At 40.2% G+C, this 19009-nt stretch overlaps 1 protein-coding gene across 2 annotated transcripts in view; it reads right to left on the bottom strand.

Moving 5' to 3' along the window:
* Positions 1-3978: 3978 nt before the first annotated feature.
* Positions 3979-19009, bottom strand: part of LOC307018923 (uncharacterized protein) — a gene marked incomplete at its 5' end in the record, with an annotated part of 55004 nt that continues 39973 nt past the window's right edge. For both annotated transcript variants that reach the window (XM_079649425.1, XM_079649426.1), the window contains 6 exons: positions 3979-10976; positions 13774-13927; positions 14131-14240; positions 14339-14420; positions 15894-15986; positions 18791-18850. In XM_079649425.1, the coding sequence (XP_079505551.1) occupies positions 10972-10976; positions 13774-13927; positions 14131-14240; positions 14339-14420; positions 15894-15986; positions 18791-18850 (504 nt within the window). In that variant the 3' untranslated portion in view covers positions 3979-10971. The remainder of the gene's footprint in view (positions 10977-13773; positions 13928-14130; positions 14241-14338; positions 14421-15893; positions 15987-18790; positions 18851-19009) is intronic.

Below are 19009 nucleotides of genomic sequence, written 5' to 3'. Positions count from 1 at the left end.
GAGTTGCACTTTGCAGACGGTCCCTGAGCACTCGTTTCTTCTCCGGCTGCAGATAGAGACCAATTGAATGTGTCCAGTTTGGAGGACAGCATGTATTGGCTTTTTTGGATCAAAATGTGATTGTAGTTCGTTGTCAACCTTACCACGGTACTTATGAGACGTAATTTGTGTGTGTACAACGTTTTGTTCATGAGTTATTGATCCGTGAAATCCGAATCTGCCAATATCGTTCCAACTTTACTCAACTCACTCCCCGACCGTTAGTGCCAGTCAAAACCATTAATAGTTCCCTGATCTGTAAATTAGAGGTGAACTGTGCTTTTAGTGCTGATGAGCTTATCTCCATGTTTGACTCGAAATGTACCCTAATATTGGATTCTGTTGCTCCTTTTTTACGCTTAGATGCACCAAAGTTCTCTCAGAGCCGTGGCTCAATGACTGCACTCATGCTATCAGACGCAGTTGCAGGCGCGCAGAGAGAAAATGGAGAAAGGATAAACTCCATGTCTCCCTAGAAATCCTTCGTGCTTGCCTTTCCGACTACCAGACGGCAGTCAAAGCAGCTAAAAACAGAGCACCTTTCTCTGTTAATCTCCAAAAACAGCCATAAACCTCAGGTTCTTTTTAATGTCCTCAACTCTATTATTAATCCCTGTGATGTTTCTTCTATTGTGCCATCACCTACTCTCTTTGAGAAGTTTCTTACATTTTTTATTGAACAAGTATCTGCACTTAGGCTAGCCCACACTAGTGCTACCCCAGATCCTGCTCCTTTTCTGTGCCCTGCTGTCCTCGACCACTTTGAGCCTGTATCCCTCTCTTCTCTCTCGGATGTAGTCAAGCACCTGCGGCCGACAAACTGCACCTCAGACAGCATTCCCTCTCGCCTTCTCAGAGATGTTTTCAAATCAGTTGGAGCAAGTATTTTATTACTAATAAACACCTCTCTTAGCTCAGGATGTGTCCCAGCTGCCTTCAAACATGCCGTGGTCCAGCCACTACTTAAAAATACAAATCTCGACCCCTCCATTCTCGCAAATTGTAGGCCCATCTCCCAGCTACCTTTTTTTATCTAAAGCCCTGAAGCGAACAGTCTATGTCCATCTGCAGTCGTTCTTAACCATGCATGGCATCCATGAAAAGTTTCAGTCTGGCTTCAAACCTATGCACAGTACTGAAACAGCCCTTTCAAGAGTTTTTAATGATCTGCTCCTAGCCGCCGACTCAGGTAGCCCAGCTGTCCTGGTACTGTTAGACCTGACAGCTGCCTTTGACACTGTGGACCATAGCATCCTGTTGTCATGGCTTGAACAGTCCACAGGCATCACAGGCTCTGCCCTTGCATGGTTCAGGTCCTACCTGACAGACCGTAAGCTTCTCAGTGCAGCTAGGTGCCTTCTCCTCTGCTAAAGCCCCTCTTACCTGTGGGGTTCCCCAAGGCTCTATCCTGGGCCCCATCCTCTTTTTACTGTACATACTGCCCCTAGGTTCAATTCTCACTAAACACAATATTCCCTTCCACTGCTATGCTGACGATGCACAGATCTATCTGCCTCTCAAAGCAAATGTCAAACACTCACTACAGCAGTTGATGGACTGCTTGATAGAGATAAAATCCTGGCTGAGCAAAAACTTCCTTAACCTCAACGAGAGCAAGACTGAGGTCATCTTTTTTGGACCCCAACCTCCAGCCTCTCCGTTTGATATTCTGGGCTCTCTCAATGACAACATCCTCCCCTCTGTCCTGAACCTTGGAGTGACCTTTACTAGCACTTTCAAATTCGACAAGCAGGTCAGCCCTGCAGTCAAATCCTGCTTTTTTTTTTTTTAAATAAGAATATTGGCCAAGACCAAGTCGTATTTATCTTTTAAAGACCTAAAGGGTTATTAATGCCTTTGTTACATCAAGATTGGACTATTGCAACACTCTGTATGTATGGAACAGGCCTCAATTAAACGCCTGCAGCTAGTCCAAAACGCAGCTGCACGTCTTCTGACTGGCCACAAAAAGCGTGACCACATCACCCCAATTCTGGCCTGTCTACACCGGATTTTAAAATCCTTTTATTTGTTTTCAAAGCCCTAAATGGGCTGGCTCCTGCCTGTATAGCCGAACTCCTCCATCCCTACACTCCAGCCAGAGCTTTAAGGTCTGCTGACCAGCTGTTGCTGGCTCAAAACCCGAGGGCACCGAGCCTTCGCAGCAGCTGGCCCCAGGCTCTGGAATAGTCTGCCCCTCCATTTGAGGTCGGCCCAGACACTAGGGGGTTTTAAATCCTCACTAAAGACTCACTTCTTCTCCCTGGCCTTCTAGTCAGAGCGGAGCATGACACCTGACTATTCCCTGTGTTTTTTATATTTCTGTTGTAAATTATTGTCTTTTATTGTGATCGTAGTAATGTGTTTTTATTACATGTACAGCACTTTGGCTCGATCAAAAATCGCTTTTAAATGTGCTATATAAATAAAACTTGATTTGATTTGTTTCAACCACTGCCGTCTCGCCGTTCCCCCATGTCCCACCCTCTCTGCTGGGAAACCAGCATAAATACCAGCATGACATCCATGCTGGGCTATGCTGGTTTAGCTGACCAGGCTGGTCTTGAACCAGCTAGAACAGCCTAGCCAGCTTGTCCAGCCTGGTAAACCAACTAAACCAGCCTAACACCAGCTAAAACCAGCAACCATCTTAAGCTGGTCATGCTGGTTTTTTCAGCAGGGTAGTTACGGATATATTGTGTAACTAATCCAACCCGGTATCACGGCAAGACGTGAACATGTGACGATTTACCATGCTGGGAGACGTGAAGATGTCATGATTTCGTCCCTTCAAACGTGACAGTTACACGTTATTGTTCACATGGCCCAACCAGTGGAGAAATACCCGGAAATGCCAAGCAAATGCTCTACCACGGCGGTCGGTTGTTATTGTCAATATTAATATAACACTCGATTTCGCCGATTTTCTTGTTGCCCCAGCTGGTCGACACCTCTTTTAGCAGAAATAAAGGCTACATTAATGTATTAAATCGGTGTTAATATAACAAAATACATCCGCCATAAACAATACCGGAAACAGACGTACAGTAGGCAAGATCCTCAGCTCGGTGATTTGGATGGTTTAGCCGCAATGCACGTTGGGATATGGTGTTTATGCGATGTGAAATAAGAAAACATTTAAAAAAAATTAAAATAATACTTTATTCCGAGTGTGCCTGCTTTTCTCTTTGAAAATCATCACATAACGGCATTGTAATACACGGTTTGGCTGCATTAAATATTACATATCTGCCGTAGTTCTCTATTTATAGAGCCCTGATGAGAAGACTTCCAAACAGGAAGGACTGCCGCCAAAACTGAAAACGTGACGTGGATCATAAATATATCAACAATTAAACAACATCTTACATTTCTTTTCACACAATACGTCTCCTTGCAGTATCAACACTAATTCGGCTGACTTTGATATTCCATCCAATTGGTAGATAGGCTGTATTTACACCATAAAGGTGCACAGCTGATAGAAAGGGACACCTAGTGGTTAAAGCACGTTATTGAATTTTTATTATTTTCATTATTGTATTACAATGCCTTAACTTGTAAAATAGTATTTCTACATTATTGTAGGTTAGTTAAACTTTGCTTCAGTTTTTTCCCCTTGGTTCTGACAACGTTTTTAAAAAATGACATATTTAGTCAACCATGTCTACCACCACTTACATAAAGTATTCAGAGTTGCAAAAAGCTGAACACACTGATCAACCAAGCACAAATAAACATTATGATAGATTAGTTTATGCATTTTCCACTTAACAGTCAGTTAGATATTTGCAACACTCATTTTAAAAACACACACAGAAGCTACACATTCTATACGTTAGGTTTGAGACGTCGTGCAGTGGTCTAACGACACTGCATGACAACACTACCTTATGTAAATAATTGTAGAAGAAATAAAAAAACTCTGACACTTTAGTGATCTTTGCTCATCTTTTTATTTCATGATTAATATTCACATCACTGGTTAACAATGAATCACAATGAACATCTCTTTCATACCAAATATTCAGAATTGAAAGGGGAGATGAGCTCTATCTAATCGGACAGATGCCTCTAACAACCAGCAGTATGTTTGTTGTCTTCTGCATGCTTTTGCTATGGTGGTGTGGCCTACAGAATAAAACAGCACACGCTACAGTGGATCCACGCCTCAGCACTGAAAAGTAGATTATTTTGCCAATTGTTTTCCTTTCAATTTGTAATGGTATGTTCAACAATTGAGCTTATAACTATGTAAGACACAAAACAATTTATATTTAAAGTATGTCTAGTAAATTAAATCATTACATATGTATTGCTAGTACAATTGTAGTGGTGAGCTCTCATTGATAAAACAAACTATTACCATGCTGTATATGTGGTAAAGGACCAAAGTAGAAAAAATAACTTTCAGTGCTGTGACGCTACAAGCCTCTGCAGGTGGAAGACACAGCTATGGCCCCCAGGTTCATATCTACCAACACTCCCTTTTGTTCTTGATAACTTTTTCCCAGTTACATCTCAGGCAATTAGACATCTCCCTTACTCATTGTGCAAATTTGTCAAAAAATTGTCCTCAATTTGGTCCAAGACATCCCTTAACTCAGTCCCGTGTTGGTAGGTATGTTGAGGTGTCTATATAGGAGCTGTCTAATACAGAACATTACATTCTACCACATGCCAAAAGACTAAGTCTGGTTAGTCTAACGGGAGGGGGGTGGTGGTAGGCGAGCGAAAGGGCTGACCAGTGTGTGTCAAGTATTACAGTAGTGCATTTCAAACCAATATTAAAATGTCAATTTCTATTTTAATACATTTCCACAAATTCTGTGATTTTGTTATCTGTAATTTGAGGTTTTTCTGTCTGTATACCTATTAAGTCATACCTCAGATCCTACCCAAACAAGACACACACTGCCTCCCTTCTTTAATTTTAATCTGGTAAATAGTGTTTCCAATGTGATCTATCTTCCAAAACAGAACAGAGTTCTAAGGTACAAACCTTAAACATGTATTCATCATCTTGCATCTTTAATACATTTTAAAAACATTCTTGAAACTTCAGCAGCCCTTTTCTTGGCGGAAAAAAGGCAGACACTGAAAAAAGAAAAAGTACAATTTTCCTTTCTTATGCTTTCGATCTTATAATAATAACATTATTAACCTTAACAGTAACAGGTTTATGAACGTGAGAGCTCATCTGTCAACATCCACAACACCCTGTTAAGAAGCAGTACGATTATTTTTCTTTTTTTTTTCTTTTTAATTTTTTCTTTGAGTTACTTCTGGAGTGATAAAAACATGGTGGTAACTATATACAAGGGACAGTGTGAGATACTAGTGGAAGGGTGGTGTTCAGGCGCTATACTGGGGAGTCAAACAGTTGTGAACGGACATCAGTGAATCTGGTTATTACATTTTGTCCAAGCTTAAATTTGTTTAACTGTAGTCCAAAAATAACCATACTGGTTACTTTACTGATTCCGAAAAACTAATCATATATCTTCTATGATTCTATTAAACCTTCATTTGAATTGACAAGCTTAACAAATGAAGGTAGACTGGAGCCATGCTTATTTTCAATTTTGTGAGCCAGATTTGCACCGAGCAGTACCTTTTAGTTTAAAACATTCAATTTCTGGCAAAAAAACTATGCAATGTCGTCACTGCTTCTAAGTGACCTTCAACACATCTTTGTCATTCACATACAGCTATCCGTCGCTACTTATCAGACAACGAATACACTGATACCAAACGACAGACTTGCTTTAAGCCGACCTGATTCTCATGTAAAGTCACAATAAAACTTCTTACACAACAACTGAAGATTTACTGTTCTCTATGTGTCGCCCTGGTTAGCACTTTAAGATGATGCCCAGGGACCTTGGTTACATGTCATCACTAATTTCATTTTCTGTCAGCTCTCTTTTGTGTATCTATAAAGGCACAAATGCCCTTCCATGGAAAAAGTATAACACAACATCAGGATTCCCCTTTTTGAGGATTTCATCAATAGAAATGTCAAACATTTTTTTGGAACCTAATTTTTTTTAATGTAACTACATTATGACATTTCTTTGCTCCCACAAAGTTAGAAAAAATTACAAAACGTGTCCCTTAACTTAATTGGATTTGTATTTGACTTTTTCGCCCATAGATTCATAAATTACAAAACAGAATTACAATCTTTATCATTATCTGCTAGCTTTAGTAGCTTACTTGCTAATGTCACTCGTTTGCAAACAAAACAAGCAATGCATTTTTTTTCAGAATGTTTGCCATTGAACAAACCTTGTATTTCACAGGTCATGGGATAGTACTTTAAAAGTAATTCACTGCTGCAAGTTCTCATTTTCATTGTTTAGGATACAACTTCAGTACAATTACTCTAAATTCCCTTATCATAAAATGTTTTGCCATAGGTAGCTCTGATGCCAGTCCTCTCAAAATATATCAAATTAGGCTGCTCGAAGCTCCGTATGGTCTATAAACTGAAACCTTCCCACTTGGGAGATGTGCTTTTGTAGCTTGGTCAGAAAGTAATAACCAGTGAATGTTGACAGAAACAACATAAGGGCAGACTGGAGAGTAGAGTGTAAAACTATCATAGCCAATAGAACAACACAGATGACCAAAGTTCCACTAAAATCCACGAAGCTGACCAAGAGAAAGGGGTCCCGATGTGTCATTCAAGATACACCACATCAGATCAACCCAATAACATGCTCTTACACTGAGCATCCAACACACATTAAGACTAAAACTTGTTCCTCTGTTATATGCACAAACCAATATCTACAACTATCAAAGTGCTCTCATTCCTTTGTTCTCCTATTCCTGAAGAAAGATTCACATTATCGTGTTCACATATGATCCACACATATGTCATGTTTTACTTTTAGGCAACTCATGGGAATGATTTTTGTAGGGAGCAGTACAATGTTAAATATGCATCAACGGTGCTTTTTTGTTTTATTGACGACTATTTGATCACTTGTTCTCTGATTATCGTAACTTCATCTAACTAGCGAGACTGTTTTGCTGCGAAAAGCACACATGTACAGTACACAGCTGACAATGTTTTACCAATATACAGTAAAGCAACTTCACTTCAGTGCATCACGAAATGAACAAGACTGTGTTCAAAGTGTACAAGAGTCTTTTGAGTTTTAAGAGGAGCTGTACATAAGTAATATAATTCCGATGGTTTTCATTGTTCCAGATACAATAACATATAGTGTGACCATCAAAATATTTAATGGGAACAGTATGTAGCTTGACTGGAGCTTCACTAGCGGTGATGTAAGGTTTCTCAGTCAGCCTTTGTTAAGTCTCAGCGCCAGACTATCAGTGTTCTAGAGGCCAAGCAGCGCTCTCTACAGGATGGATGCAGTAGCAACACTTCACACATCTGACAACTACGGCAACACCCCACAAACACGTCACTAATCCTTCCTAGTTTTAGCGGAGACCATCGCAGGCTTTAATGCACACTGCATAGTATTACAGGGAGTAGATAGGGCTTTCAACATTTAGCTGCTTCTACAATACTTTTTTCTGTGACACACAACAACGCTTTTGGTCTGTAAATCAAAGTCACATCAGTGCTGTTTTCATAGAATCAAAAATGCATTGCACTGAATTGCGGTGATTTCCCAACATAATAAAGATTATCTTTAGTGCATTACCACATTGTTTTATGAAAACACTGCTACATGTAAATATGTGGATCGATTTCAATTTGTCCCCACTGGATGGCCCCAGCTATAGTATTTGCAGGATGTTCTTGGTTCTGACTTACTGCTGAAATACTGATGCATTCATGGCATTTAAGAGCAAAGTAAGAACATTTCTAATAATAGTATCACATTTTTTAACCTTTAAAGATTTGTATATTCAGTGGTATCCTATACATAACAAAGAACAACTCAAAGCTTAACAAAACAGAAACAAATGCATTTAATAAGCTATTTACTTCAATCTATTTACACTACAGATGTTGAGTAAAACACATGCTAAAGTGGTAAGGTTCAATCTACTAAATAAGCAATCAAGAGTTGCAAAAAACACTCACAACTTTAGACTTGCCATGGATGTAACATTATTCCCTTTAGTTAACACATCTTCCTCAACGCTAACCCAATTAACTGCCCGTCAACTTCTGTGGTCGATCTCTGTCCATGTGCACGTAACAGGGGACGTTCCCAACTAATATCACTGTACTGCTGTCCGAGAGTTGGAGTGAAAGACAGGAAATACACGAAAAGGGGACAATGACTACGATAGGAACAACAAACCGAAACGGCTCATCATTGTTTTAACAATATCAGCATAGACAACCAACATACTATAACATAACAGAGTTGGTATCATAAACAGAAAAATGCTTCTATGAACAGAATACCGTTTTTATTTCAGGGTGTTCATCTGTGTGTTTTATGTTGTTTGTGTATGTGTGATGATTTATTTGGGTGTGTGTGTGCTTCCTGTTTATAGATATCTGTGCTTATGCGTAGGTTTGTTTTTGTGGGAGGAAAGTAAGCAGGTCTCACAGAGAGGATTCTAAGACGCATCGGCCAGCTGGAAAACGGAAACCGGGTTGAACAACGTGACCAGGAAGTACCACATGCGCGAGAGAATGAAAGTGTTGGTCTGTCTGTCTCTAATAGCCACATGTGAAGTTGTTAAGCTAAACACAGATCAGCGTGACTGCTGCGGTCTATAGCTGTATGACGGGGACTGAGGATACATGGGAGCTTTGCGATTACAGTGGAAACCTAAGAGTTATAGTGCAGGAGAACAGGATTGCATGTGCTTTGACAGGAACACACTTACGGAGAAGATTAAGACTTTATCGCCCCCAGACTTGATGCCATGCGAAGGGTCGGATGTGAGCTACATTTTAAGATAAGGTTAAGGTTGCTTCAGGTTTTTTTTGTGTCATTTTTTGAAATCATCAAACAAAACCAAACCGGGCTGCAGTCCTTAAACATCACCCGTAGTTTGTAGACTTGTCCTACAAGCACGGGACCAGGACGGATCTAAGTCAAAGTGTTCAGCTTCATGCCCAGGATGTGAACAGTTTAGTAACATTAAGTGGTGCTGTCAATATATCCCCAGAGGTGGGTAATATCCTCCAGAGGTCAGTAAGTACCCTGTTGTGTTAATACATATTGTTTTACATAGAGTAGCGACCACTTTGTGGAAGCTAACAGGGATTAGAATAAATAAATATTATGTTAGATAGAATTAAGACCCAGTCACACCAGAAAGTGGGATGGTGGAAACCGCATGTTTTCCCAAATCATGTGGTTTTAGCAGCTCTACCCTCCAGCAACTGAATGTGTCCCTTAGTTCACAAACTTGACTTGACGTGAACATTTTTCACATTTTCTCTTGTACCGTGTAGGCAAATCTCTGGTGATGCGGATTGCATTGCATAACACAGATTTTAGTGTGATATTTCCGCGTGACCGTGTCTTTACCCAGCAGCCTGTGCCTGTGCTACATGCTGTATACTGTGCATTGACCCTTTATGTTTGTTGACTAAATATTGCAGAGTAACTCCAAGGTTTAACCCTTTTCTTGAAGGGTTAAATAATCCTGCTCAAGGTCGCTCATTCAGTTTGAATTTATAATCACTTTGAGGTTAAATACTGTGATCGCAACTTACTTGGCATAGAGATCAAATACCTGTGTTCAGTGCCAAATCCTTTTTTTAGCCATGGCTACCCAGAGAAGACACAGAGCTCCCCCATCACTTGACGCCTATCTCTCTCGATGATTATCATATCAGTAAATTATGTTTCTAACTGAAGTAAGTCTTGTCTGCTTTTTTATAGCCTCCTCATTTCTGTTGTTTACTGTCAATGAATACATCCTTTCTTGAATGATGACACAGGATCACCCTGAATGGCTCTGCACTTTGCTTCTGAACTGATGTTGAACTCTGTCTTTAGTTCAATTACGAAACATCTCAAATTGTATAATCTGTAGTCTAATTAAGCCCCTGTCCACTGAGCCACTGCTAATGGTTAGCATCATGATATTAATAGTCCGGAGAAATAGAATTGTAATAAATTAGGTAAAAATAAACATGTGCAATGATACCAATAAATGTAATGGGAGATAATGTTTGAGGAGTTAGCTATAATGGGACAGAGTGCAGTCTTGTTAATACTGTAGATTTGGAAATAATTTCTGTCCGTCTGGAAGGTTGGGATGTTTGGATTTGAAGCAGACTTCCCAGTTTTTTCCCTGCTGCTGACTGGTAGCAAGCCCTCAGCTGGTAAGTATGCTTTGGAGCCAAGTGTACATGGACTGGGAATGAAAGTGGGGCAAAGAGTAGCGTTAGCATAGATTTGCTTACATGTTCTAAAGATTAATGAGGATTTGTTTTGTGAAGGCTTATAGAAGGGACTTAGAAACTAAGTTCTGAGGCAGGGTGTTTGCGCTATAAGTATTTGTGTTTAAACTGTATCAAACTAATAGGTGGACATATTCTAAAACTGCCTATGCTCGGTACGCTTTCATACAGCATTGACTACAATAGTGGGTTTGCTGTGTTGGTGTAATTCAATTTAGGGTTTGCGGTTGAAGTCCTCTAAATCAGTGCCTACAAGAGGATCTTATCAGGCAAGAAGCTGGTGGAACCCAACACACAGAAACAGACAAAAAGCAAGTGCTCTTCTCTGTGGTAGGCAGGGTCAAAGGTCAATCGTTGAGAGGTCAAAGGTCAGGGTTGGTAGCAAGAAGCTGGCAGGCGGACCCCGGAGAAACACTGAGGCGATCCGTCAGTTTGGTGCAGCGGTAGGCGAGATGAAGGGCAGGGCCAAAGGGAAGTGACTGCGCCGTGGTAGGTTGGTCGGTCGGTTGATTGGCAGGTTGGCGAGCGCCATGCGTGTCCCACCAAAATCTAAAGCTCACTGGGACTCAATCTGTTGATTAGAAGAAACTAGAATAAGAAACTAGGCAGTAACCAAAGAGAGAAAAAGAGGGTGACAAAAGTGATTCTGAGACAGAGGAAACACTTCCAGACAGATGGTCTGTTTCTTTTCCAGCTTACAGGCTGTCACTGTGGGGAAGGTTTATATGAATTATGTGCCAAATTATAAACCATTCCCTTTTTATATTGTATTAGCACTACAGCCATCCATCAAGTAGACAGAGTTTGGCAACCACATCAGGTGGCAGAAGTCTGTTGTGCCTCTGAACTCAGGGAGTCTGGAGGCTAGCTGCTGGGCCAGGGATGAATTTATCCACTCAGACTGGCTAATTCTTAGTCTGTAGGTCTCTTCATAATTTCATTCAGCAGAAAAGTGTCTGCTGTTTCTACCACACCACTCCATCACACACGTAGCACAGATATACTCCAACATACATGCACGCATAGCTTTTTACTGTCAATTGTTGTGTAATTGACCGTTTGCTAAACCCGTGTAGGAGCCAAAATGCTTGTTTTGCCATGAATTATTATTTGTATTATTATCTTCATTTCTGTATGCATCGCGTTTAATTGTTATAGTTTATGACTTCCGGCAATGGTCACGTGGGTGTGGTTTATTGTTATTTAGGTCACCTGTTGGATGCCGGTTTGGGAGGATATGATGTAGGAAGAGGGTGAATTTGCTCTGATACTTTCTGTTGACCGTCAGGTCTGGAGTTGTATATTGTTTGTTTTCGTTTTATTAAACACCATGGACTACAAATGACTACGTACTCTTACTGTACATGGAACGCGTCACAGCAAAGAGCACTTTTTAGCCTCTCAGCAGCTAACTCATAGGGAGTTATCGCCGCTACACCCTGATAAGGGGTTTTCTAAACATAACAAAGCAACTGTAACTAGACATCTAGTAATTAGAGAAAAGTAAAAAAATACATTATGGATTTCAACAAGAACAAACCTGATATTAGGTTATCAATCGACCAAAACAAAAAAACTAAAGCATATTCAAACTAATTAAACTGTGTGTTTTCTGCAATGCATGTCCAGATACATAAAGTATGTGTTATAGCCAAATTAGCAAACCATATCATTACAGATAATCACAAGTTTTGCATTTTTTTCTCATACTCTATAGTTAGTTTACAGTCAAGCAAAGCCCACATTTCAGTGTTTTACATTAAATAAAAAAAATCAATGTCTCTTTCTCTTCTTTTAATTGTTTAAATTATTAAAGTATACATCTAACCTCGATATCAAACTATCAAAAGATTATGTTAGAATTTTAGTGTTTTGTTATTTATAATGCTGTGCTTTAATACTAAATGCTGCTTCTTTATCTCCATCTCTATTCCAAATGGAGCATTAGCGGTTGAGGAGGCGGACTTTTGGCCAGTCATCTAAAAAAACCTATTTCGGAAACAGCATAAGCTTACACTAGCGACAAACACTGGATCGGCCACAGGCACTTGTTATTTCAGCCAAAAAGAATCTACCATTGTCTGCAACAAATAAGAAGCCTGCTCTTGTTTATTTCTTTCAAAAATCAAAGACCTATTGTTTAGAAATACTGAGAATTTTGAATGGCTAACAGTACGTCTATACCAGGGGTTTTCAAAGTGTGGGAAGGTGAGCCTCCCCTCAGAGAACATAAGAACAGCCGCGCCCCCCCTCCCAATTATTATTGCTATTATTGTTATTCTTTTTATTGTTGTTGTTGCTATAAATGCAGGGGTATTCAAATGCATTTCAAAGAGGTCCAGTAAGAGAAAATGCTCTGTTTTCGCTGTCTACCTTTCTCTTTTTTGAACACGCCATTTGAAATTACTCACTGATGTTTCTCTCTTCTTGTCTCGTCTCTTTGTGTGTGTTTGAATCTATCGTGCTGACTCACTGACTGCACCGATTTGATTGGCTGAGAAGCGTCACCTCCTTCAAACATTAAACAATAACTTTTTCAAACGTTTTTATCTTTATGTTTTAAATTTAAATGGTTTTTTTTGTAACATTTTCAACATTGTAGATAAATCCTTATATGCTCCCGGCAACACACTGAACCTCAACTCTGCCTCCTTATTACACTCACCCCTACTTTAGTGGGAACAATGAGTCTGCGTCTTTAATGCACACATGCGGATAATGCAGGGATGCAATGTAGACAGGAATAAACGCAGATCATCCTCTGGCTGCAGCCTTGACCGGTACTTGCTTTTGATCAAAGTCAATGCGGAAAACCCGCACTCACACACACAAGTAGGTCGAGGCAGGGGCGGACTGGGACTAAAAATCAACCCTGGAATCTCACCCAGCCCACACAAATTGGTAGAGCACGCTAGTGAACTGTCAACGCAACTTAAATGATGCCGTTTAAAAAATAAAGGGCGGTGCCGGCCATCAGCGAACCGAGCCGGCCTTCAACGACGCTCAGACGACCGGCTGTTCTGTGATTCTCCAGAACACACAGAGGACCAGTCCGCCCCTGGGTGGAGGAAAAGGGAATGAGCACTTTTACAGCCTTGCTGGCAAGGTGGGGGAACTCGGTCTCCACAGACAGCCAAAAGTGTGCAAGTGACACTTTACTCGTCTTTTTCTCGTTATTTTCACGCTGCGTCTCCCCTGAAGCTCTCTGGCGAACCCCCAGGGAGGCGCGCCTCACACTTTGAAAACCGCTGGTCTAGACCATTGAAGTATAGAACAGCGAGTAAGTGAGGCGCAGTTTGGAATGAGTCCTAAGGCTTCAATCATTGACGAGCACTTCATGCTTTTATTTTGTGTGTGTTTACACCCACTTGTCTCAGTGATGCGTTTGTCTATGCTCTGCTCCCTCAGGCCGTCTCCACCAAAAGGAGTCGGTGTGGGCTCCTTCACCCCATTCTCCTTAGCAACAACTGCTGGTCCTGTTGTCGCAGCGCCATTTGGGGGGGGGGGTGTCTTCTTCTCCTCCTGTAGCCAAAAATAGACACACAAGGGCAGGGACACACACACAAATTCACACAATGAACACCTGTTTTTTTTTTCATAGTGTTCTATTTCATGGTACCACACCATCGTGTGGTGTCAGCCAGTAAAAGCACAATGAGTCAGCAGAACAAGAGAAGTTAAACATCTTTTAACAGAGTAAATAAGAGTCGGTTTTAAAGTTTGACCTTGTGCCCGTTGGTCTGATCATTGCCTGGCCCCATGTTGTCCATGGATCCAATCTTAGACTTAGCTTTAATGTTTTGCTTATGGGACTCAATCTTCACATCCCCTCCACCTGAGGTAAAACAAAAGGTAGGTATGAGACCAGCAAAACATAGAATATAGATCAATAATTAATACAAATAAATACAAAAGTGTAAAACTAAGTCTGACCTGGCTTATATTTGATGTTGTCCTTTGAGCCACATTTGGAAGTCACCTTGCTCAAATCAACCTTCTTGTACAGGATCTGCACCTGTTGATGAGGCGAGATCACAATGCAGCCTCTTTACAATAACTCACAGGGACGCCACATCCAGCACAATGCAGCCGTAATCAGAAATCCACTCTATTCAATATCCAAAATCACTGTCATCCATTATCATGCACCTGTTGCGTTTATAGAGAGGATCAGGCTCTGCACAACACATGTTGTATTAAAGGAGACTGGATACAATAAAGCACTACCTACCCATGCTTTATCCCCTTCTTTGACCTTGTTCACTGTTATGAGGTGCCTTCTGTTTTGTTTGGCTGGTAACTGATGATCCATTTATGCATGTAAATTAGCACAGGCTTTTATAGGAGGACACGATCAGGCAGTTATTAGACTGCGTCACATCATGAGAGTGTGTGTTCAGTATTACAAGCAGTAATCTGACGGCAGCTGGCACTGATGAAAGAGCCAGTGATCTGCCTAAAAGTGTGCAATAGGAACAATCATTTTTATATATTTGATGACAGAGAGGAGGAAAAACAGTCAGCCGGCTGTGACCCTCAATGATGTTAACATTTTATTTGCAAACCAACCATGATGGGTTCTGATTGACATTAGATCGCCCCGTTATGAGAGGCTTACATGACAGGTTGAAATATTAATGACCTGGTTTAATAATACAAACACAAATAATAATTTAAATATCCATGAAGTAATTTTAGACTGAGGAAACACACCTAAGATTTCAATAATTACAGAACAATTTGAATATTGGTGCATATCAACCTTCTGCAAAAAAAAAGAAACGCGATTTCTATAAGACTTTTGTATTGTGGTATTTTGAACTATCAGTTTGTATTTGCCTATTTTACATGAAACATGCCTTACAAAATATGTTTTTCCCACACACAGTATTGAGCAAATATAATGTAAGGCTTGTGTGTAGTTTCATCCATTGTAGCAGGTTTCTTTAATATACTATTACTACTAAAGTTGACTTTGATATGTTTTATGGATTTGTTATACGAGATGTTTCTTGAGTATTAAAGCAGAACAGTTGCTGCTATTGAGAACAAACCCAATAGCTTTATCTGATTTGTCACTTCTTGGACATGATCCTTTTACGGTATACCTTTAGCATTGTGTTTATTGATCAGAGACAGCAAAGTGGTGATAGTGAGGGCAGCCCAGAGATGGATTATGATAGTGCAGCAGGTGTTTGGAGCAGATGGGAGCAACATCTGGAAGGGTGGGCAGAAGGACTCATGGCCAATTCACTTTGAGTGAAATCAAGATGCAAACACAGGCAATTAGGTTTAAAATATATAATATGCATTCAGCCAGGGTGATTCTAATTTACATATAAAATAACAAAAAAATCCTGATCAGATCTTTTTGTTGTCAGGATAAAAATGGGATTGATCATACATTTGACCAGGAAGCTAAAATAGCAAAAAATGTGATATGCATCCACCCTAAGCAGAGTCTCCCGTCAGCTCCAGCAGTACTTACTTTGCCACCTCCAGGGACATGTTTGATATTGTCCTTGGAGCCACAGCGAGACGTGATATGGCTGAAGTCCAGCTTTTTGTGCACTATCTGAACCTAAAGACAAGCAGGCAGACACACAGACAAGCAGGAAAGTGAGGAGATAGAAGGGAAAAGAAGGAAAGAAAGAAAGAAAGACAGAAAGAAAGACAGAAATAAAGTAAGAAGAGCATGACAGAGGCAGACAGACAAGAGCAGCAGAGAAGAGCAGGTCAGCTGGCAGCTTAAGTTAACAGGAAACAGAGTAGCCTTGCTCTGTACGTATGGAAGAGGTTCTGTCATTCAAATCCAAAAATTCCTCCTGCATATGAGTTCAGGGATTATCAGTATTAAAAATGTTTTTTGGGACATTATGTCACTAATTCATTGAGGTTCAAAAATGGTGCAGCTAACTGGACATATTCTAAACTGAAATGTTTTAATTATTATAAAAATCTATGCTAGATTTGTATCAAACGATAAGGATACTGACTGAATAACAATAGAGCGCTTCCATAAACGGCATTAACCAAAACTGATCAAGCACAGAACAACACTGGAAGGGTGGACAGAGCACATGCAACAGAGTATTACACAGGACAGTCAGTGGTATTGTGTTAACGCATGCTTGTTCTAAGCAGAGAAGCAAATGCAAGCGACTTATACAGGAAAGTGGAAGATGGTTAGTGAAACACAACACATAAAACCTATTGGTTAAAACTAAATACTGAAAGATAATCCACAAGATTTTGAAAAGTAAGAATGTTTAGGGTTCCATCCCCAATAGAGACATTTTAACCATTTTCAGGAACATTGAAAAATAAATAGCTCCATTTATGAATATTCATTAATCTCCCTTTGGAGATGATGCTAGTTGCTTTTCAAAATAATGCACAAAGGAAAGTCAGCATACAGGATTGAAACCAGTGATGTGGATGCTTTTAAAATGTTCCTCTAATCCCCTTATTGCTGTATTCCTGCGCATTTTCTTAGAAATTCAATGTATCGCTTCAATCCAGCAAGCTCCTGCAGTTGTTTTTTCGAGTGAGGTATCCAAGGGAACCGAGACACACACACTCTCCTACACAAAATAACTCCTTCCCATTGTTTTGTCATTTCAGTTTCATTGCGCTGCAGCAGACTTCAGACGCCTTGCTCCATTCTCTCTGTCTCTGCCTTAAGTCTTATTCGCCAGGATGAGAGCGGCATGATGACGCAGGTGGCACCAGCAAAGGATGACTCACTGAGCGAGCAGTTAGCACGCACACACATGCACGTACGAACACAGAGCAGAGGTTTTCCTCCTTCTATTTCCGTGCACCTATAGGTTGTGCTTAATCATGTCTCCTCAATTAAGGGCAGAAATGTTGCTATTTCAAAAGAAGGGACACTGCATGATGCTGAAAATGTGTCCTCGTTTTAATAAAAGTGAAGCGTAAGCAGGAAAAGGCGACCATATTTCAAGTGCTACAAGACTAAAGACATGGAAGTTACAATTATTTTCAGGAAGCCTTTTTGTCAGCGTTTGTTCGTACAGTATGTGTGTGTGTCCAATCCTGTCTTACGGCATTTCGTGTTATAGTCACAAAATTAATTGAATCTATTGATTCGTGTTCACCAACACGAATTTCGCATTTTTTTCGTGTCACACAGAACGATTTTAAAAGCGATGTATTTCTATTGGTAGCATGTTTCGTGCCTGCACCACGTCTTTTTGTCTGGTCGGGTCTTGGAATACCAGAAGCTGTGTGATTTATAAAAACATATTCTTACTCAATATCTTACCCTAAGCCTAACCCTATCCTTTTTATTTTAAGTTGTACAGTATAATGTCTGACTTTTTTTGCCATCCGCGAGGAAAATAAATGGGGCTCAGAGCCACAGAATACTGAAATCTGTATTTTTTGTCATATTTTTTTCCTTCTAATTTGTTATTATTTGGTGCAGGCACGAAACATGTAGTTACCAATAGAAATACATTGCTTCTAAAATCGTTCTGTGTCAGAATACTGAAATCTGTATTTTTTTTAATCTGTTTTTCCTTCTAATTTGTTATTATTTACATTGCTTTTAAAATCGCTCTGTGTGACATGAAAAAATTGGCGAAATTGTGTTGGTGAACACGAATCAATAGATTAATTTTGTGACTATAACACGAAATGCTGTGAGACTGTGTTGGTGTGTCGTAGTAGTGTCTTGTACAAATATTACACACCAGGGTGTCCTTTATAAACTCCTGATATATATTGTAGAATATTGATGGTATTGGAAGACAGTTTGTGTGAGGTTTGTGTGAGGCACGTTGCTAGTACAAGAGGAATTGTAGGGCTAAGATAGAAGAAAACACACCAAATGTTGAGATGATAGTAGCAAAATATTTTTCGGATGGCAATATATTTGTCCATTGGTGTCCTAATTAAAGCGATAGTCCTGTGAATGTGTCTCTGGTTACCACGTTGTTAATCGTTGCAGTGTGAGCAGCAGGCTAGAAGCTCCCAGAAACACTTAGCGACGCCCAATGACACAGCTGCTTAAAATTCTTAGCAGCATTGTTTTCACATTAATCGTTTTAGAAATAGTATAATAAGAGTATTCTGAGTTGTAAAGAGGCACCTTGCAATAGTTTCATACTTAAAAAAAATGAATCAAAGACGCCAACACATAGTTCATGTTAACTGAGTGTAGCTACATTTAGCTAGTTAGCTCTTTGGCTAACTGTAGAAGAAGAGAAGAGAAGATGGACCTTTATTAATCCCCCAAGGGGGAAATTCAGTTTCCACTCTGTCGTACACACACATGCGTGTATGTGGTGAATGCAAAGAGAAGATGGGACGAGGTACCTCTGTGTGAGGTGTGTGAAGGTGTCGATGGTAGGGACTCACTTTAGCCTTGGGAACGGGGTTGGAGGGGTCTGATGCCTTGTTGTTCGGGGAAGAAGAGCCCTGAGGAGACAACCACCCCATAGTTCAGTAAAACATCCAATACACCAAATGCAACAACACAGGAAAGGTGGAGGGGTCATGGTGGGTTAGCAGCTTGACCAATCATATGAGTGTAGCCTATGGGTCATTACGACCAATCAAGAGGGAAGCATGAGATTG

Source organism: Notothenia rossii (assembly GCF_949606895.1).
Source record: "Notothenia rossii genome assembly, chromosome: 9".
Lineage (NCBI taxonomy): Eukaryota > Metazoa > Chordata > Actinopteri > Perciformes > Nototheniidae > Notothenia > Notothenia rossii.
This window is presented reverse-complemented; position numbering and strand designations above follow the sequence as displayed.